This window comes from Hydra viridissima, unplaced genomic scaffold (genome assembly GCF_058129835.1).
Source record: "Hydra viridissima isolate aposymbiotic clone 2 unplaced genomic scaffold, HvirCarnegie_v1 scaffold_13, whole genome shotgun sequence".
Classification (NCBI taxonomy): domain Eukaryota; kingdom Metazoa; phylum Cnidaria; class Hydrozoa; order Anthoathecata; family Hydridae; genus Hydra; species Hydra viridissima.
The window spans coordinates 5,701,193-5,716,680 of record NW_028324312.1 but is presented as its reverse complement, the minus strand read 5'-3'; the positions used below and the strand labels follow the sequence as shown (position 1 = coordinate 5,716,680).

Below are 15,488 nucleotides of genomic sequence, written 5' to 3'. Positions count from 1 at the left end.
CATTCCAATCTTTTCTTCTTATTTACTGCCCTCAACAAAGGTTTACGTGCAGCAATGCGTCCAATTAAGTTGACTGATCTTAGTCTTCTTTTTACAGTATCAGTTGATACTGGCTTTACCCTTGTTTTGTTGAGTTCTGCTGTTAAAATTGTGGCTGGAATTTTTCTATTTCTTTTGCTGGACACAACAATAAACGTATCTTCTTGCCGTGATGTAACTCTTGGTCTTCCAGAACGTGATCTGTCACTGTTGGAACCAATATCATGCAATCGTTGTAGAGCATGTCTCACACCTGATTCGGATATTTTTAACCTGGAAGCAATTTTTCTATATGAATAACCTTCTTCGCGTAAAATACATATTTTGCCACGAAGTTCTTCACAATATTCTTTCTTTACTTTCACCATTTCTCAAATTCTTTATTAAATTCAAGACATTAAATGCGCACACTAATGCCATTTTCAAGTATAAATATAAACATAAGTCTATTAAAAGCAACCAATTAAAATTGCTGAAAACATCCTTACCATGCCGGAAAGTATCATGCTACTGTCAAACCTAAGCTTACAAAACTTTGGTTAAAACTTTTGTGCAGTTTTAAATTTAATAAAGAATACTGAAGAACTTTATATGTATTTTACGTGAAAAAGGTTATTCATATAGAAAAATTTCTGCCATGTTTTTAGCAGCAGAACTCAACAAAACAAAGGTAAACAAAATTATTTGAAACAAAAAGAAAAGTAAAAAGTATGCAAAATTATGATTTAGCCTCATCAACTTTTTATATTAACATTTTATTCTTTTTATATATTTAAAATCATCCTAAAGTGTATTGCATTTACTGTTCCTTGCAAATATTACACATGAGCGGAGACTTTTGCACGGTAGTGTATGTCATCATTAAAGCTTTATTAATGAAATGTTTCAAAAACAGTATTCGTGGTATAATATCTGAGACAATAGAATTTCTTTCACTCAAGCAAACTCTTGTTTTGTGGAAATCTTTTAGCAAAACACAAAAACTGTCCAATAATCATCCATTTGTTTGCATTTGATGAAGGAAGCTTACCATTTTCAAGTGCATATATGGTTAGAGGTTTCATTTGTTCATAAATTCGTTCTAACATATGATAGGTAATATTCCACCTTGTTGGAACATTTTGAATAAGTTTGTGCTTAGGAACATTGTTTGCTTCTTGAAGAGCTTTAAGTTTAGGGCCGGCTTGGGGAGAATGGCTGAAATCCCAACATTTGAATGGCAGTTGGCAATGACATTCATGACTACCGCTTGTTCAAAAATACACTCATTAATTACTAGTTGCAGTGTGTGTAAAAAACAAGACATACTATCATATGGGCTATCTATAATAGCCTTAACAATATTTGCACCATTATCTCTAGCTACTAAATGAATTTTTGAAGGTGATATTTTAAATTCAGCCATAATATCTTCAATCAATTCAGCAATATTTGCTGCTGTATGCTTCTCAGGAAATGGAGCTACTCTAAGTACAACAGTTTTCTGATTAAATGTATTGTCTAAACAGTGACCTGTCAGGCTCATGAAGCTTTCATTTGAACTACTGGTCTTTATATCAGTAGTAAAGCTTATGAATTCAGCAACTTAGTAAACATGGACAGCCATTTTTAATTTAAAGCATAAAATAATTTCATCAACTGAGTAAACATGGACAGCCATTTTTAATGTAAAGTATAAACTATTTTTTAATATTTTACATCCCCTCATGAAAAATGCAACTTTTTTAAAGTCTAATTTCATTCTCTAAAGAACGCTTTTTGACCATACAAATACAATATAGTTCTGCGCATGCGTAACGCATGCGCAGAACTATTTGTTAATTTTTTTAACGACTAACTTTTAACGCAACACCGGGTGAATAAAAATGAGCAACTGCTTTACTCAGCAATTGGTCAGCTTTACATGATTAAAAGCTTCAGCAGGTTTCTTCATACTTTTATTCGCGTTAAGGTAAGCAATTTACTCAGTAATTGCTCAATTTTACTTGAATAAAAACTTAAAAAAAATTGTTGAAGTTTTCATTCACGTAAAGCTGACCAATTACTGAGTAAAAGCAATTGCTCATTTTTATTTACCCGGCCTATTATCAAACATAAAAATTACATTTTTAGTTCATCAGGTTGTTAAGAACAGCTTGTCAAAAAAGTTTTGAAAATGCTAGAGTATCTTTAATTGAAGATGCTAACATTGAAGCAGTTGAAAATAAAATACTTGATGATTATGAATGTGATGCAAGCTATAATAATGATATTTCATCTGAGTTTAGCGATGTAATTAGTTCAGATGAGTCATCTGATAAAGACAAAGACATTTGTGTGACATCAAAATGCTACGACATTAATCAAAAGCTTTTGGATTTTTATGTTATATATTATGTATAATTTTTATGTTACATTTTACAAATGTTTTATTTCAAATGAATTGTATTGTATATTTGTATTGTGACAGTGAAGTTCTGGAATTAAAAAACTGCGACATAATAATGTCAGAGAAACTAAAAAATTGGTTTATGGATGATTGGAGATCTCGTGGTCAAAAGGTTTCAGTAACATTTTTTAAAAGTAAATTAATGTTACAAAATTGTATTTATTATTTATTTTATATGTTTCAGTTGGAATTTATACAAAATCGCCTATTCAAAAAATTAAAAAATTTGTAGTAAAAAAAAATTTTACTCCTAAAAATGGACTCCTTAGACTTATTGATTGTGTGGGTCAAAGCAAAATGCAGAGCATTCCACCTTTGAATGTGAGTGTTTTTAAATCAACTTAATAAATTATTTATATTGTAATCAATACACTAAGTATTGCAGAAGATGTGTTGAGTATTTAATTTAGGTATTTTACCTATAAATCTACAAAACAGAAAGAGAAAAGAAAAAGCCTTTTTGAAGAACCTTCTTATCATCATGGCCATCGTAGGAGCCACCAAAGCTCCCCGATTCCAATTCAGTATACATTTATAACAATTTTTTATCCCATTTGTGAAAAAAAGAATTTTTATTTGGATGGTTTATTTGTTGTTTTTTTAGTTACCATTTTTAAATGAACAAAATCAGTATAAAATAATTAGAATATTGTGATAGAGTTTTTATATCAAGAGTAATTATATCAAGAATAATTAGAATATTGTGATAGAGTTTTTATATCAATTTGCAATCTACATCTACTTGTTAGAGAAAAAAAAAGATAACAAAAGCTAGTGTTAGACTGCATGAAATATTATCTTCACATGGGTATGAATGTAATATTGGAGCTGTTACAATAGCCTTAAAGAGAATTTTTTTAGAAATTAAATATTTCAAAAAGAGGCTCAATGAACTATGGTGCAAATTATCAGACCTATTGGAATCACCATTTAAAGTCCCCAAAACGAAAGCCCAAATAGTTATGCCAATGGAAGTAGAGGAAGTATTGCAAACTGGAAATGTGGTGACAGTTAACATAGAGAATGCAAAGAAATTAAAAACAGACTGTTCAAAATGTCCTAATTTAAGAAAATCCCTAGTACTGCAAAAAGAAACAATGGAAAAACAGATCAAATACTTGAAGGCAAAAAGTTTGCTAAGTTCTGATAATGTATGCATAAAACCTTTAACCCAAGACCTTAAAAGGAAAAAAATATGTATCGACAAGCTCAGACAAGAGAAGAGAAAGTTGAAGCTAGAAAATTCTTTATTAAATGCACGTCTTGAAAAATTGACATTAAAAAGTTTTAAGAGGACTATTTTGAATGCAAAGAGAAAAAGTAAAAGAGCTGATAAACACATAGTCAAGCTAACACAAAAGCTGAAAGAAAAAAAAGAAGAACTCAAATACATTGTCAATCGGGGCTTGGAATTGGATGATCTCAAAAGTCAATTGGATCGCCCACAGAACAACTCACCAACACACATTTTTACTACAAAGTCATATAACAAAAGACAACATAAAAAGCAAGTCAGATATACAACACATATCCATAAGTGCATCTATATGTGCCTTCTATTTAGCAAAACACCTTTGAGTCTACTCTTACAGACAGAGCAAAAGTAAATCACTGTATCAATCAACAACTCAGTAACATGTTTTGCAAGCCACTAACTGAACTCAACTGCAATGTTCATCCTTTAGATGGTCTGGCAACCCAAGCTCGGAAAATTCTACGCAAACTTGACACAAGCTACAATGTTACAAGCCAGGTGTATGGGAATGAGTGTCATGCTGCGAATATGCTTAATGCTGTGTCTAAATTAAAGTAACTTTTTTTATATCCATATATTTTTAGTTTTAGGAATTAGTAATAAACTAATTTGATGCACTGAGTAAGAGAGCTCCTAATGCTACCACTGGATTTCTAGATGGTAAAGTAAAATGCAAAATCAATAAGACCTTTAATTGGTTGATGCAGTTGAATTTGTCTAAACAAAAAGATATTACTTTTGCCATTAAACAAGCAGTAGCAAACAGAAAGCTGTTGCTTGTGAGGAAGTCTGAAATTGATGCTGCTGCCAAGTTATGTCAAGTAGAAACTGCTCAAAAACGGGACAAAACGGAGAGGAGAAAAATAGAAAGAGCAATAAAATTAGATTTAGACAAAAATGTGGAACCAAAAACATTTGCCAATTTTTCTGATGAAACAAGAGACATTATCAGGCAGATATTGAACAGAGATCCTGGTTTGCTACAAAGAAGCATAAATCATATTTGGGATGTAGAGGGGAAAGATGTTATTTTTATGGGAAGTATTCATTCCTTTTCATCAAAAAAGAACAACAACTTAATCAATACTGAATATTTGAACAATGAAAGAAAAATTTAATAAGTGAATTTCTTGCTGACATTGCTTTGGGAGACATTAGCTTCCAATAGATACAATATCTTAAATTTTTTATGGTTTCTTACATTAGTAATTGCAATCCATTTCTTAAAAATAAGTTTTTTTTCATCTGTACAAACAATATTTTCATGTACATTGTTTTTTTTATTGCTATAATAAAGTTAGGTGAGGTTTTTATTATAATATATTATATTAAGTCTTCATGTAACCCTTTTTTTACCTATTGAAAAAACAATGAAGTTTCCAATTATGAATTTTCTATCCCTTATAACTTTTTTAAAGCTATTATTGGAATGGTAAATGTTTTTTATTTTGTTTTTATTGTACATTCTAACTTTAACGTTTAAAGTTTAAAAACTCAAAAAAAAAAAAAAAAAAAAAAAAAAAAAAAAAAAGAAGCAGATTTACCTGGGGGCGTGCGGTCCAAACGCCCCCGGGTAAATCTGCTTCTGTTTTTTTTTACTTTTTTTGTAATATATTAATGCAGCAAGCAACCCTGAAAATTTGTGATCAATATCTATATAAATAATTAAGTAACACTGATATTTCTCTCAAATTGTTACGTTCGTGGTCACAATTTTTGAAAGAATTTGAAGCACAAAATTTTTCACCTTTAAAAATTGATAACTTTTTAGCAAATTTAGTTAGAGAAAAAAGGATTGCAGTTTTCGAAATTGTTCATTCTGCTGTTTTTAATGATATATGTCATTTCAAAAAAAAATGAGTTTAATTTTTTTGTTGAACTACCTAACTGTAGATTTACCTTTTCTGCAACACTTTTACTTTTTAACCACAATCACAGCTCTTTTCCTTCAGCATTTCAGCCAAGCACTTAAATCTGGGAATAATATTTACCAAAAACTTAGGGTCTGTTTGCCCAAATTATGGATTGAATAAATAAAAAACTAAATTTTTAACAGTGTCATAAACTAGAACTAGATTCATTCTAAAAATCTAAATATAAAAAAATTCCTCATTGTTTAAAAATGATGTCAAGTTAACAACCCTATACACAAACACATTTGGACTGATGGACTTTACAGTAACATTGTTCGTATCGAATCTGATCACCTTGATTTTGTTAAACATCTCTATTTGCACCAGCTTAAACATAGAAAAGTTTAAAACAAAAAAATCTTAAACAATGGAAAATTATGGAACCGGTCTTATATAAGGCCGATATGGAATATATACCATATGGTATATATTCCACTATTTTTCAGTTTAAGATTGGTTTAAACAACATAGATAAATATTCACATATATATTTACTTATATTTACTATCAATAATAGTTTCTGAAAGACACAGATGCATATTATTCAGATAATCATAAACTACTGGATATTTTGTATTCACTCTCACAAAACTTTTTAAAATCATAATAAAAAAAATTAAGAGGCTTGTTCAGACAAAAATTTTATTTAGTCCTCATGCAGCTTAGACCTTCCCAGCAAGCACACAACGTTGAAACAACGTTGATCAACGTCGATCAACGTTATTTCAATGTTGTTTCAACGTTGTGTACTTGCTGGGTTAGAAAATCTAAACCTTTGTTTCACTGGTTTGTTTATAAAGTAGTACCTCTGGACTGCAAATATTTTTCAAGATGAAAACTCTATTTGAATTTCTACTAAGTAGATGAAGCTCCATTGGAGCAAGAAATCCAACAACCTTTGAGTCATCAGACAGATTATCTAATGGAAGGTTTATGCAGGATACAGCTGATTGTTTAGATTTATTCTTTGCTAATGTTATACCAATGACAAAGATGAGTTGATGTTGCACTTTCAATTCCTAAAGATTTAAATGAGATTCACCCATATTTTTAGCTAGTATGTTAAGTTATTATATACAAATGTTGATCCTGGAGTATTTATAGTTTGAACAATTTTACAAATATCAAAAGCACACAACAGTTGGATTCTGAAACAAATGCTAGCTTTGACTTTTGAGAAATCGTATGGTTTACTCAGAATAATGTATTTATCTCCTCTTTTGAGTCTTTAAGAGATTACCTACATTAATCATAGATGACATTAGGAGATTGTTATTAGCGTAAATAATTGCACATGTAAGCTATTATTGTGTTGCGTCTGAAGGAGCGTTGTGCGTGCGTCATATATTCATTGTATAATTCATTGTACATAATTCATTGTACACAATTTAGAAAAACTTTATATATTGTAAAAGCTATGAAAGAGCAGTGAAATATATAACAATAACAGAAATATAGTCATCTTGATATAACAGAAATTGTTCATTTTTTAGATTAAATGATTTAAAAAAAAAATTTGTAAATGAAAAGTTCTTTGTTTAAACTTTCTCATTCCTGATCTTTTTGAAAAACAAAATAAGGCTGCTGAATTTTCTTTGAAAAGGTTGTGAGATTTTTCTTATAGCTTGTGAGATTTTTTTTATAGATTTTTTTTATAGCTCTTATAGCTATAACCTTAACCCTAACCCTAACCCTAACTTTAAGTAATTAAGTTTGTAAAAATGTTTTTTTAACTACTGCAGTAGATAAAGTTGTTCATAATGTCTCAGTAAATTTTCTTGCAGTATGCCACAGGGAAATATACAAAGCAGGAACCTATGTCATTATCCTAAACCTGTAACACTTATTTAATACTTATCTAACTGCTATTTACAGTAAATAGCATTTTATTTACCATTTATACTCCACCCAAACTTAACTCATGCCAAATCCTTAATGCATTTATGCATCTATAAGTATAATTTTGACAATCAGCACTGACATTAACACTAAATATTTCTTTAAAATGACTTACACCAAGTGACCCTAGTGAAAGTTTCTGGGTTCTCTATGTTATTACTGGTTGCACTTCACATCATTACATTATCATTTTTCTTCTAAATGTGACAGCCTTTAACTCAATGTCAGTGAAGGCAGTAGAAAGTCAGATGTTTATTGAAATGCATAGGTGTCAAGACACAGGGTCAAATTGTGATAAATGTAAGTAATTCTTAGACCTCTGCTTGCAAACTATTGTACCAAATGATTTGCATAATAGATTAACCCTTTCATGCGCTGGGTTTTTGTATAACAAAAAATTAAGCTAAGCTTCTCTCTCTTTTTATTCCATATGGTATATGTAAATGAAATGTGTATAACATGTGCTCATGATACCATGGTGTAAATTATTAAAACTGAATTTAAATATATTTTTGGAAACTTACTATTTAATGGATTAGTAAAAATTGGCGGGCATTCCATTTTTGTAGTATCAATTACCGTATCTTGTATTATTGAACCAGAGACAAACCACACGTGCAATAACCCAGTAATGAAGTACCTCTGAAAAGTAGAAAAAATTCATTAATGTATGTATGTATGTATGTATGTTTACATTAAAAAAAACGTCCCTCATTACTAAAAAAATGTAAACTAAAAACTATTTGTTATGTATATATTCATAAAAATGCTTGATAAAAATTAGTAGTTCATATTAGTATTTCAATTTGATAAATCATTGTAGAGTAAGAGCCCTTTTGTTGATATTTTGAGAGACTTTTGTGTGTTTCTTGATGTCCAGAACACATTTTATGGCACAATTTCTCATATATTTAAAAACTTACATGTGCCACATTATTCGTAGTAATGTCCAATTACTCACAAAAACTTCATATCATCACCCCAAACTATAGATGGAATAGTTGAAGATCGTTAAAACTCATTTCAAATTCTTTAGATTGGTTTGTCACATAACCCACTTTCTGATTGCTTTCTATTTGTAACTTATCAAATTTGAATCTTCTGTTCTTAGCTGAAAACCCTTTCTTATTATTTATAATAAACATTTTGTTCTTTTATTTCCTTGTTATTGGATTTTAATGCTTTTTTGTAATAACTTGAAACAAAATTCTGTACCCTCCAAGTAGCTATTGAAAAGTTATTCAATATGGCCCAGACTACAATCAATTTTTCAGCAAAAGCTTTATATCTAAGACAATCTTTTATTTTTGGGCTTAGTACTAAAATCTAACAAAAACCTTTTAGAACATGAATTCTGGCATCTTTTTTATAAGATGAATTCCAATTCATCTCATGATTTGGTTGTCTCAGGACAAAGACTGCTTTCCCACCCAACAACAAGTCGTCTTAAAGACAAATTTAAGACGTCTTGAAACTGGTCTCAAGGTGAGTTCCCACTCATCCGTTTTTGCTACGGGAAAGGGAAAAGGAAGGGAAAATTAATCACGTGAGCGTGCGCAGTTTGTAATTTAATTTTGAAAATTAATCACTGCGCATGCTCAAGTAATTAATTTTCCCATCCCTTTCCCTTTCCCGTAGCAAAAACGGATGAGTGGAAACTCACCTTTAAAGATGTCTTAAACTGGTCTCAAATGAAACACAGTAAGTCGTCTTATCTAAGACGTCTTAAAGTTGCCTTATTTGAGACATCTTAAAGTTGTCTTAAACTGGTCTCAAATGAAACACAGTAAGTCGTCTTATTTAAAACGTCTTAAAGTTGTCTTATTTAACACGTATTAAAGACGGCTTAAACTGGTCTCAAGTGAAACACAGTAAGTCGTCTTATTTAAAACGTCTAAAAGTTGTCTTATTTAACACGTATTAAAGACAGCTTAAACTGGTCTCAAGTGAAACACAGTAAGTCGTCTTATTTAAAACATCTTAAAGTTGTCTTATTTAACACGTATTAAAGACGGTTTAAACTGGTCTCAAATGAAACACAGTTAGTCGTCTTAACTAAAACGTCTTAATATTATTTTATTTAACACGTATTAATGACGGCTTAAAAAGTCGTGTGTGTATATATATATTTTACCTTTCAGTCTCATGCCAACATAAATATATATATTTATAATGTATTAGAAGGAGGCGACAGAAAATAGAAAGGTGTGAATATATAAACTATCCAAATGCAATAACTGAAAAAAGAGACATGATTTTCTATGGAAAAATACTTCACAGCATCCACAAAAAAAGAGTACATGATTACAAAATTTTATTAATATTTTCGTGATGCTGGTGCGTTTTTTTAACACACCCTGAATAAATTTACGGACTGTCTTCTCCGAATCCTTTGGATATGTCTTTCGGACAGCCGCTAAAAAGAGAAAATTAATGAAGCAATAATAGGTCAAGAAAATCATTGTTTTTTTGGAAAGCAGCGTTAGAAGACACTTACCAATTATACATAATAATTATAATATAAAGGTGGGTTTCTTTAAAATTTCTTTATCCGCCTCTCTGTCTATCCATGTTGAAATTTATCATCAGCGAACAATTTAATTTCTAAATTCGATTAGTTTCTCAGAAATCTCTAAAATATGTGCTTGTAATAACCTAGCCATAGGCCTTTTATGGAAGTAGTACAAAATTCCTTTGAATTATTAGTTGGTCTTTTGCATATAGTCAAAGCAGAAATCCGGAAACATATATAATACCAGTAGCTATAAGAGGAGACTATTTTTGATGTTACTTATACGACTGGCAACTAAAATCGTAATCTGTCCGCTTGCGAAATTCTTGTTCTTCATTAAACTATTTTAACATCATTACTACTCTTCCCTCCCAAGAACCTTTGATAATGCACCTTTCACAAGAATAATATCCAGTATAAACAACAGTCCATTTTAAAAATGATCTTGCTGGAGCATCACAGAGAAAAGTTCTAACTTTAACAGTGTGTTCAACTGATTTTATTGTCAGACCGAATAACTTTAAACCACACAATTCTTGTCATTCTTCCGTAAATGGATATAAAGACGTAATTAAAAAGGCAATTAAGGAAAGAATTAAAGCAATGGACGTATAAGAGTGGACGTGCAACTTATTACAGTTTAACTTTTTGTATTAGTTTAAACTTTTATAGCATTTGTTTAATAAGACTGTTCGTGATAAAGTAACTACTTCATGTTTTGACAAATTACTAAACAAATTACACCAAGATAAAGAAAATTTTTTCAAGATAAACATTTGTAAACTTGGAAACTTTTTTCGTGTAAACAAAGTCTGTAAATGCCCAGCAGGCACAATACGTAAAAAAGACGTTTTATTTCTATCTTAAACATGTCTTGTCTAGCGCAGATGCGAAAAAAACATTTTAAACGTCTTTCTAAGTCGGTATATTATGTCATCTTTACATTACGTATAAAATACGTTTTATTCCTAGCTGAGCTAGACAAGACGTTTTTTACAAGGAGATTTAATACAAAGGCGACGGCATAACGTGACTTTCTTGAAGCCAGTTTTGAAATTTGGCCGCCATCTTGGTTAACCCAAAAGAATTTCGCGGAACTTAGGATTTTATTTAAAACTTTGTTAAACCAAATCAAAACATTGCAATGATTGCAATCAAATGATTGAATAATTGGTCAGTTTATGCTTGGTAACTTATACTATTATGTAAAGAATTATTTGCTAACTGAAAGTCTTCTTCAGTTCATTTCAATAACATTCGGAATACTGAAAAAGACATTCAGATAGCTGTATTTCAACATGCTACCAACAGAGACTGTATTTCAGATACACGAAAGATTCTTGTGAAAAGAAAACCATATGTTTGTGAGTTGAAACAAGTATGTATTTACATGTGTATAAGATAATAAGCTATAACTTAAGTGTATGTATATAAATGCATATATATACATGACACTATCATAACATATACAAACATATATATATATATATATATATATATATATATATATATATATATATATATATATATATATATATATATATATATATATATATATATTCACAGTTTACCCAACTTCTGGGGATAACATCTTCAAAGATCCATGGACCTATCTCTTTCCAGATAACAGGTGCCCACAACATTATAATATTTAAACTGTATACATATATATATATATATACATATATATATATATATATATATATATATATATATATATATATATATATATATATATATATATATATATATATATGTATGTATACAGTTTAAATAATGTTATGGGCACCTGTTATCTGGAAAGAGATAGGTCCATGGATCTTTGAAGATGTTATCCCCAGAAGTTGGGTAAACTGTGAAAAAAGTTTTGAAGATGTTATCCCCAGAAGTTGGGTAAACTGTGAAAAAAGTATAATTTATTGGCCTGTTGAAATAAAAGATGAGAGGAAAGCAATGGAAGGCAAATTGGAGATAAAAATGTGGAAAGAATTTACTATGATCAAGTTTATAATTGAAAGCAGTAATACTTTTTCTATTCAAACACATTTTTCATTTGAAAGGTATATATGAAATACTTTGTAATTTTAAAAATTTCATCGTTTTTTTGTATCTAATAAGATGATGAGCAATTGTGTAAAGATTATGCATTTTCATCAGAAAGTGAAAGTGAAAAGATCACTATAAGTGGTGAGTGACCAAGTGGAAATATTGTTACTATATTTAATAAATTGCTATACTTTAAATGCTGTATATAAGTTTGTAATATGATATTTTTGTAGATAATGTATCAAATAAAATTATTGACTTGAATGTTGTACAAAATTTGCCGGCTCCCCCTTCACCACTTAGAGGAAGAGGTTATGTTTAAAATAAGAAATTGTTTAAATTATATTTAAGAAATATATGACGATTGTAAGAGATTTATCTTGAAAAACAATGAATATTAATTGAAATTTTTAATTTTAAATGGTATGCTAGATTGAAAATCTTATTTTATAGGCATTTTGTTTTTTGTAGGCATTTATTCATCAAGCTCATCATCATGTCAGGTAGATCCACTAACTCAACTTCTTCAATCAAATTCTTCTTGTCAATCAAAACCCTCACTAGATTTGTTTACAATGTTTTCTCCTGAATCAGGTACACTGAAATTCCATTTTCATTGAAATTGAATGAGAAATAGTATAAATTAATGAGTTAATGAACTTAAAAAATGAATAATTTATTATATAATTATATTAAGGGTTGCATATTCCAAATCAAGGAATTATAAATAAAAGTATTAAATTACAGAAATTTGAAAATCTAGAAAATACCTCATCTAAGCGATGTCTACAAACAGATGCTGAATCAGGTGGGAGTATTCACTTAGAAGAATGTCTCATGTCAACAGCTAGTATGTTTTATATTTTATTGAGTGTATTTTATATCTAATTATATTGTTTTCAATTATATTTGGCTATAAGATTTAGTTTAGAATATCAAAAAAAAAGCCTTTCATTATTAATTGAGATTCGAGATGGAATAAATACATTATTAAAAGTTAATAACAATAATGGGACTCAAAATGAAATAAATATGATAATGGATGTTGAAACATTGGAAAAAGAAAATAAATCACTAAAGGACATGGATCAAAAGAAAATTTTGGTATTTTACATGATTTTATCATCTATAAATATACTTTTAAATTTTAAATCAATGGCGCACTGATTTAAGTTTGCACACACAAAAATGAGGAGCATTTAGCAACATGCTATTTTTATATATATGCTTTTAAATCATGTTGCAGATTTTTCTAGAACTAAAATGGAAATTTATTTAGGTTTTCTCTGGATCATGAAGTTTATATTTAAGTATTTTTTTAAAAAATACTTGCAATTGGAAAAGCTAAAAGGTATTGGTGGCGATAATTTTGAACAACTTACATGCAACATAATAACAAAGTATATTTATCACTAATACACTTTTTAAATAATTATACTTTATTCTGGTAACAATTTAAAAACATTTCGATTTTAGTTGTGAATATGATTTAAACGTATATTTTTTAATAGTTAATTATCTGGTTATATATATAATTTTTTCATATCATTTTATTTTTCAGATTATTCAATGTTAAGCTACGATCAAAAATGAATTTGAAGGGAAAAGAACGTAAAGGTACTTCAAAAACAAAGATTTCCTTTGACAAATTAGAGTACAGTAGTGCAATTTACGGTGAGATCAGTTATAATTATCTGTACTAACGGTTTTATATAATATATACATATATCTAATGTATTTAATAATATTAATAAAATTATAGGCGCAGTTATGGCCAAATGGTCAAATGCTGATCAAAGATCTATACGAAAAATTGTAGGAAACAAGTTGAAAAATGCACCCGCTGAGTTAAAGCTTTCGCCAAAATAGAATTGATTAATTTCATTTTATATTCATTATGTAATTACATATGTAATACATATATATAAGTTATTATAAAATGTATATAATTTACTGTATAAATTGTTTTATCAGAATTTTAAATTCAAACTAAAAATTTATTTGTCGTTTTTTATGGTTTAAATTTGTTAAAAAGATGCAATGTTTATAAACATTGCTAAACCGTTAAATTTAGCGGTTTTAAAGACATCTTTAAAACACGTATTTTTAGATTTGCGTTCTACACTAAAAAATAACGCATTTTAGACATCTTACGTAAGTTCTGAAAAACGTTTAAAATACGCTTTTTTACTTGGGATAACACACGTATTTTCAAGACGCATTATTAACGACTTTTCGATGCGTGTTCTCAGATTTGCGTTTTATACTATAAAAAGACGTATTAGGAGCGATTTCAAAATGCGTAATTGAAACGTTTTAAAAACGTTTTTTTGTCTGCTGGGTGATAAAATAGACCTGTAAGGATAAATTTAAAATGACTAAAAAAAGTTTAGCTAAATGTAAAAAGCTTAAATATACTTTTTTATCAAAATCTGATTTCATTCAATTCTTTCGTCCTTCATTCGCCAGCTTAGTCCTTCATTCACCAAGCTATTTTATAATTCATTTGATATTGCGAAATCTTTTCAAAAATGATTTAAATTTATAATTATCTTACAAAATGCGGCAGATATTTCATGTTTTCGTTTTTCATATTTCATATATTTTTTCATTTATCATAAAAAGCACATAATAACCCATTAGTTTTTGTCAAACAAAGCTAAGGTTATATATAGCTGGTAAATCGTATTATGTTAATATTGAATTCTTAGTTCTTCTTGCGGTTTGCCATAAATTGGCTTTGCTGAATTCTTTAAAACTGTGACAAATTATTTTTGCTTTCTTGTATTCATTTTATGTATAAGTTATTTAACCATAACTGTATATATTTCTGTTGTTAAACATATATATATATATATATATATATATATATATATATATATATATATATATATATATATATATATATATATATATATATATATATATATATATATATATATATATATATATATTACACACGTCTTTTTAAGCCGTCGTTAATAGGTGTTAAATATGACAACTTTAAGACGTTTTAAATAAGACGACATACAGTGTTTCATTTGAGACCAGTTTAAGACATCTTTAATATCAATTTCAAGTCGTCTTAAATTTGTCTTTAAAACGACTTGTTGTTGGGTGGGAAACGTTCATGATTAAAGACATCTTAAACTGGTTATACCAAAAGACGTCTTGTTAAGATGTCTTACGAACGTCTTAAACTGGGTGTACTGATAGACGTCTTTTTAAGATAAGTTAAAGACGTCTTAAACTGGTTATTCTGAAAGACATCTTAAACTGGTTATACCAAAAGACGTCATAAACTGGTTGTTGCAACAGACGTCTTGTTAAGATGTGTTAAAGACGTCTTAAAATGGTTATTCCGAAAGACGTCTTGTTAAGATATCTTACGGACAT

General features: G+C 28.9%; 2 protein-coding genes and 1 pseudogene across 2 annotated transcripts in view; 2 read left to right on the top strand and 1 right to left on the bottom strand.

Annotated features, from left to right (window-relative positions):
- The window catches only part of LOC145194688 (uncharacterized), a gene marked incomplete at its 5' end in the record, with an annotated part of 55,074 nt that overhangs the window by 21,975 nt on the left and 17,611 nt on the right, over window positions 1–15,488 (bottom strand). Inside the window, one exon of the mRNA XM_090070001.1 lies at window positions 8,059–8,176. Within this exon, the coding sequence (XP_089926127.1) occupies window positions 8,059–8,176 (118 nt within the window). The remainder of the gene's footprint in view (window positions 1–8,058; window positions 8,177–15,488) is intronic.
- Window positions 2,427–3,027, top strand: LOC149880173 (uncharacterized; annotated as a pseudogene).
- Window positions 11,902–13,987, top strand: LOC149880172 (uncharacterized). The gene is made up of 9 exons (XM_090070315.1): window positions 11,902–12,066; window positions 12,165–12,233; window positions 12,326–12,403; window positions 12,564–12,686; window positions 12,790–12,942; window positions 13,024–13,197; window positions 13,429–13,492; window positions 13,654–13,766; window positions 13,855–13,987. Exons 1-9 carry the CDS (start codon window positions 12,000–12,002, stop codon window positions 13,959–13,961), a joined length of 948 nt encoding a protein of 315 aa, XP_089926441.1. The 5' UTR covers window positions 11,902–11,999; the 3' UTR covers window positions 13,962–13,987.

Excerpts from the sequence above, each read along its gene's own strand:
- LOC149880172 (XM_090070315.1), top strand. The coding sequence starts at position 12,000 with ATGGAAGGCAAATTGGAGATAAAAATGTGGAAAGAATTTACTATGATC. Across the intron at positions 12,234-12,325 it reads TGAAAAGATCACTATAAGTG|ATAATGTATCAAATAAAATT; the intron begins GTGAGTGACCAA and ends ATATTTTTGTAG. Across the intron at positions 12,404-12,563 it reads TTCACCACTTAGAGGAAGAG|GCATTTATTCATCAAGCTCA; the intron begins GTTATGTTTAAA and ends TGTTTTTTGTAG.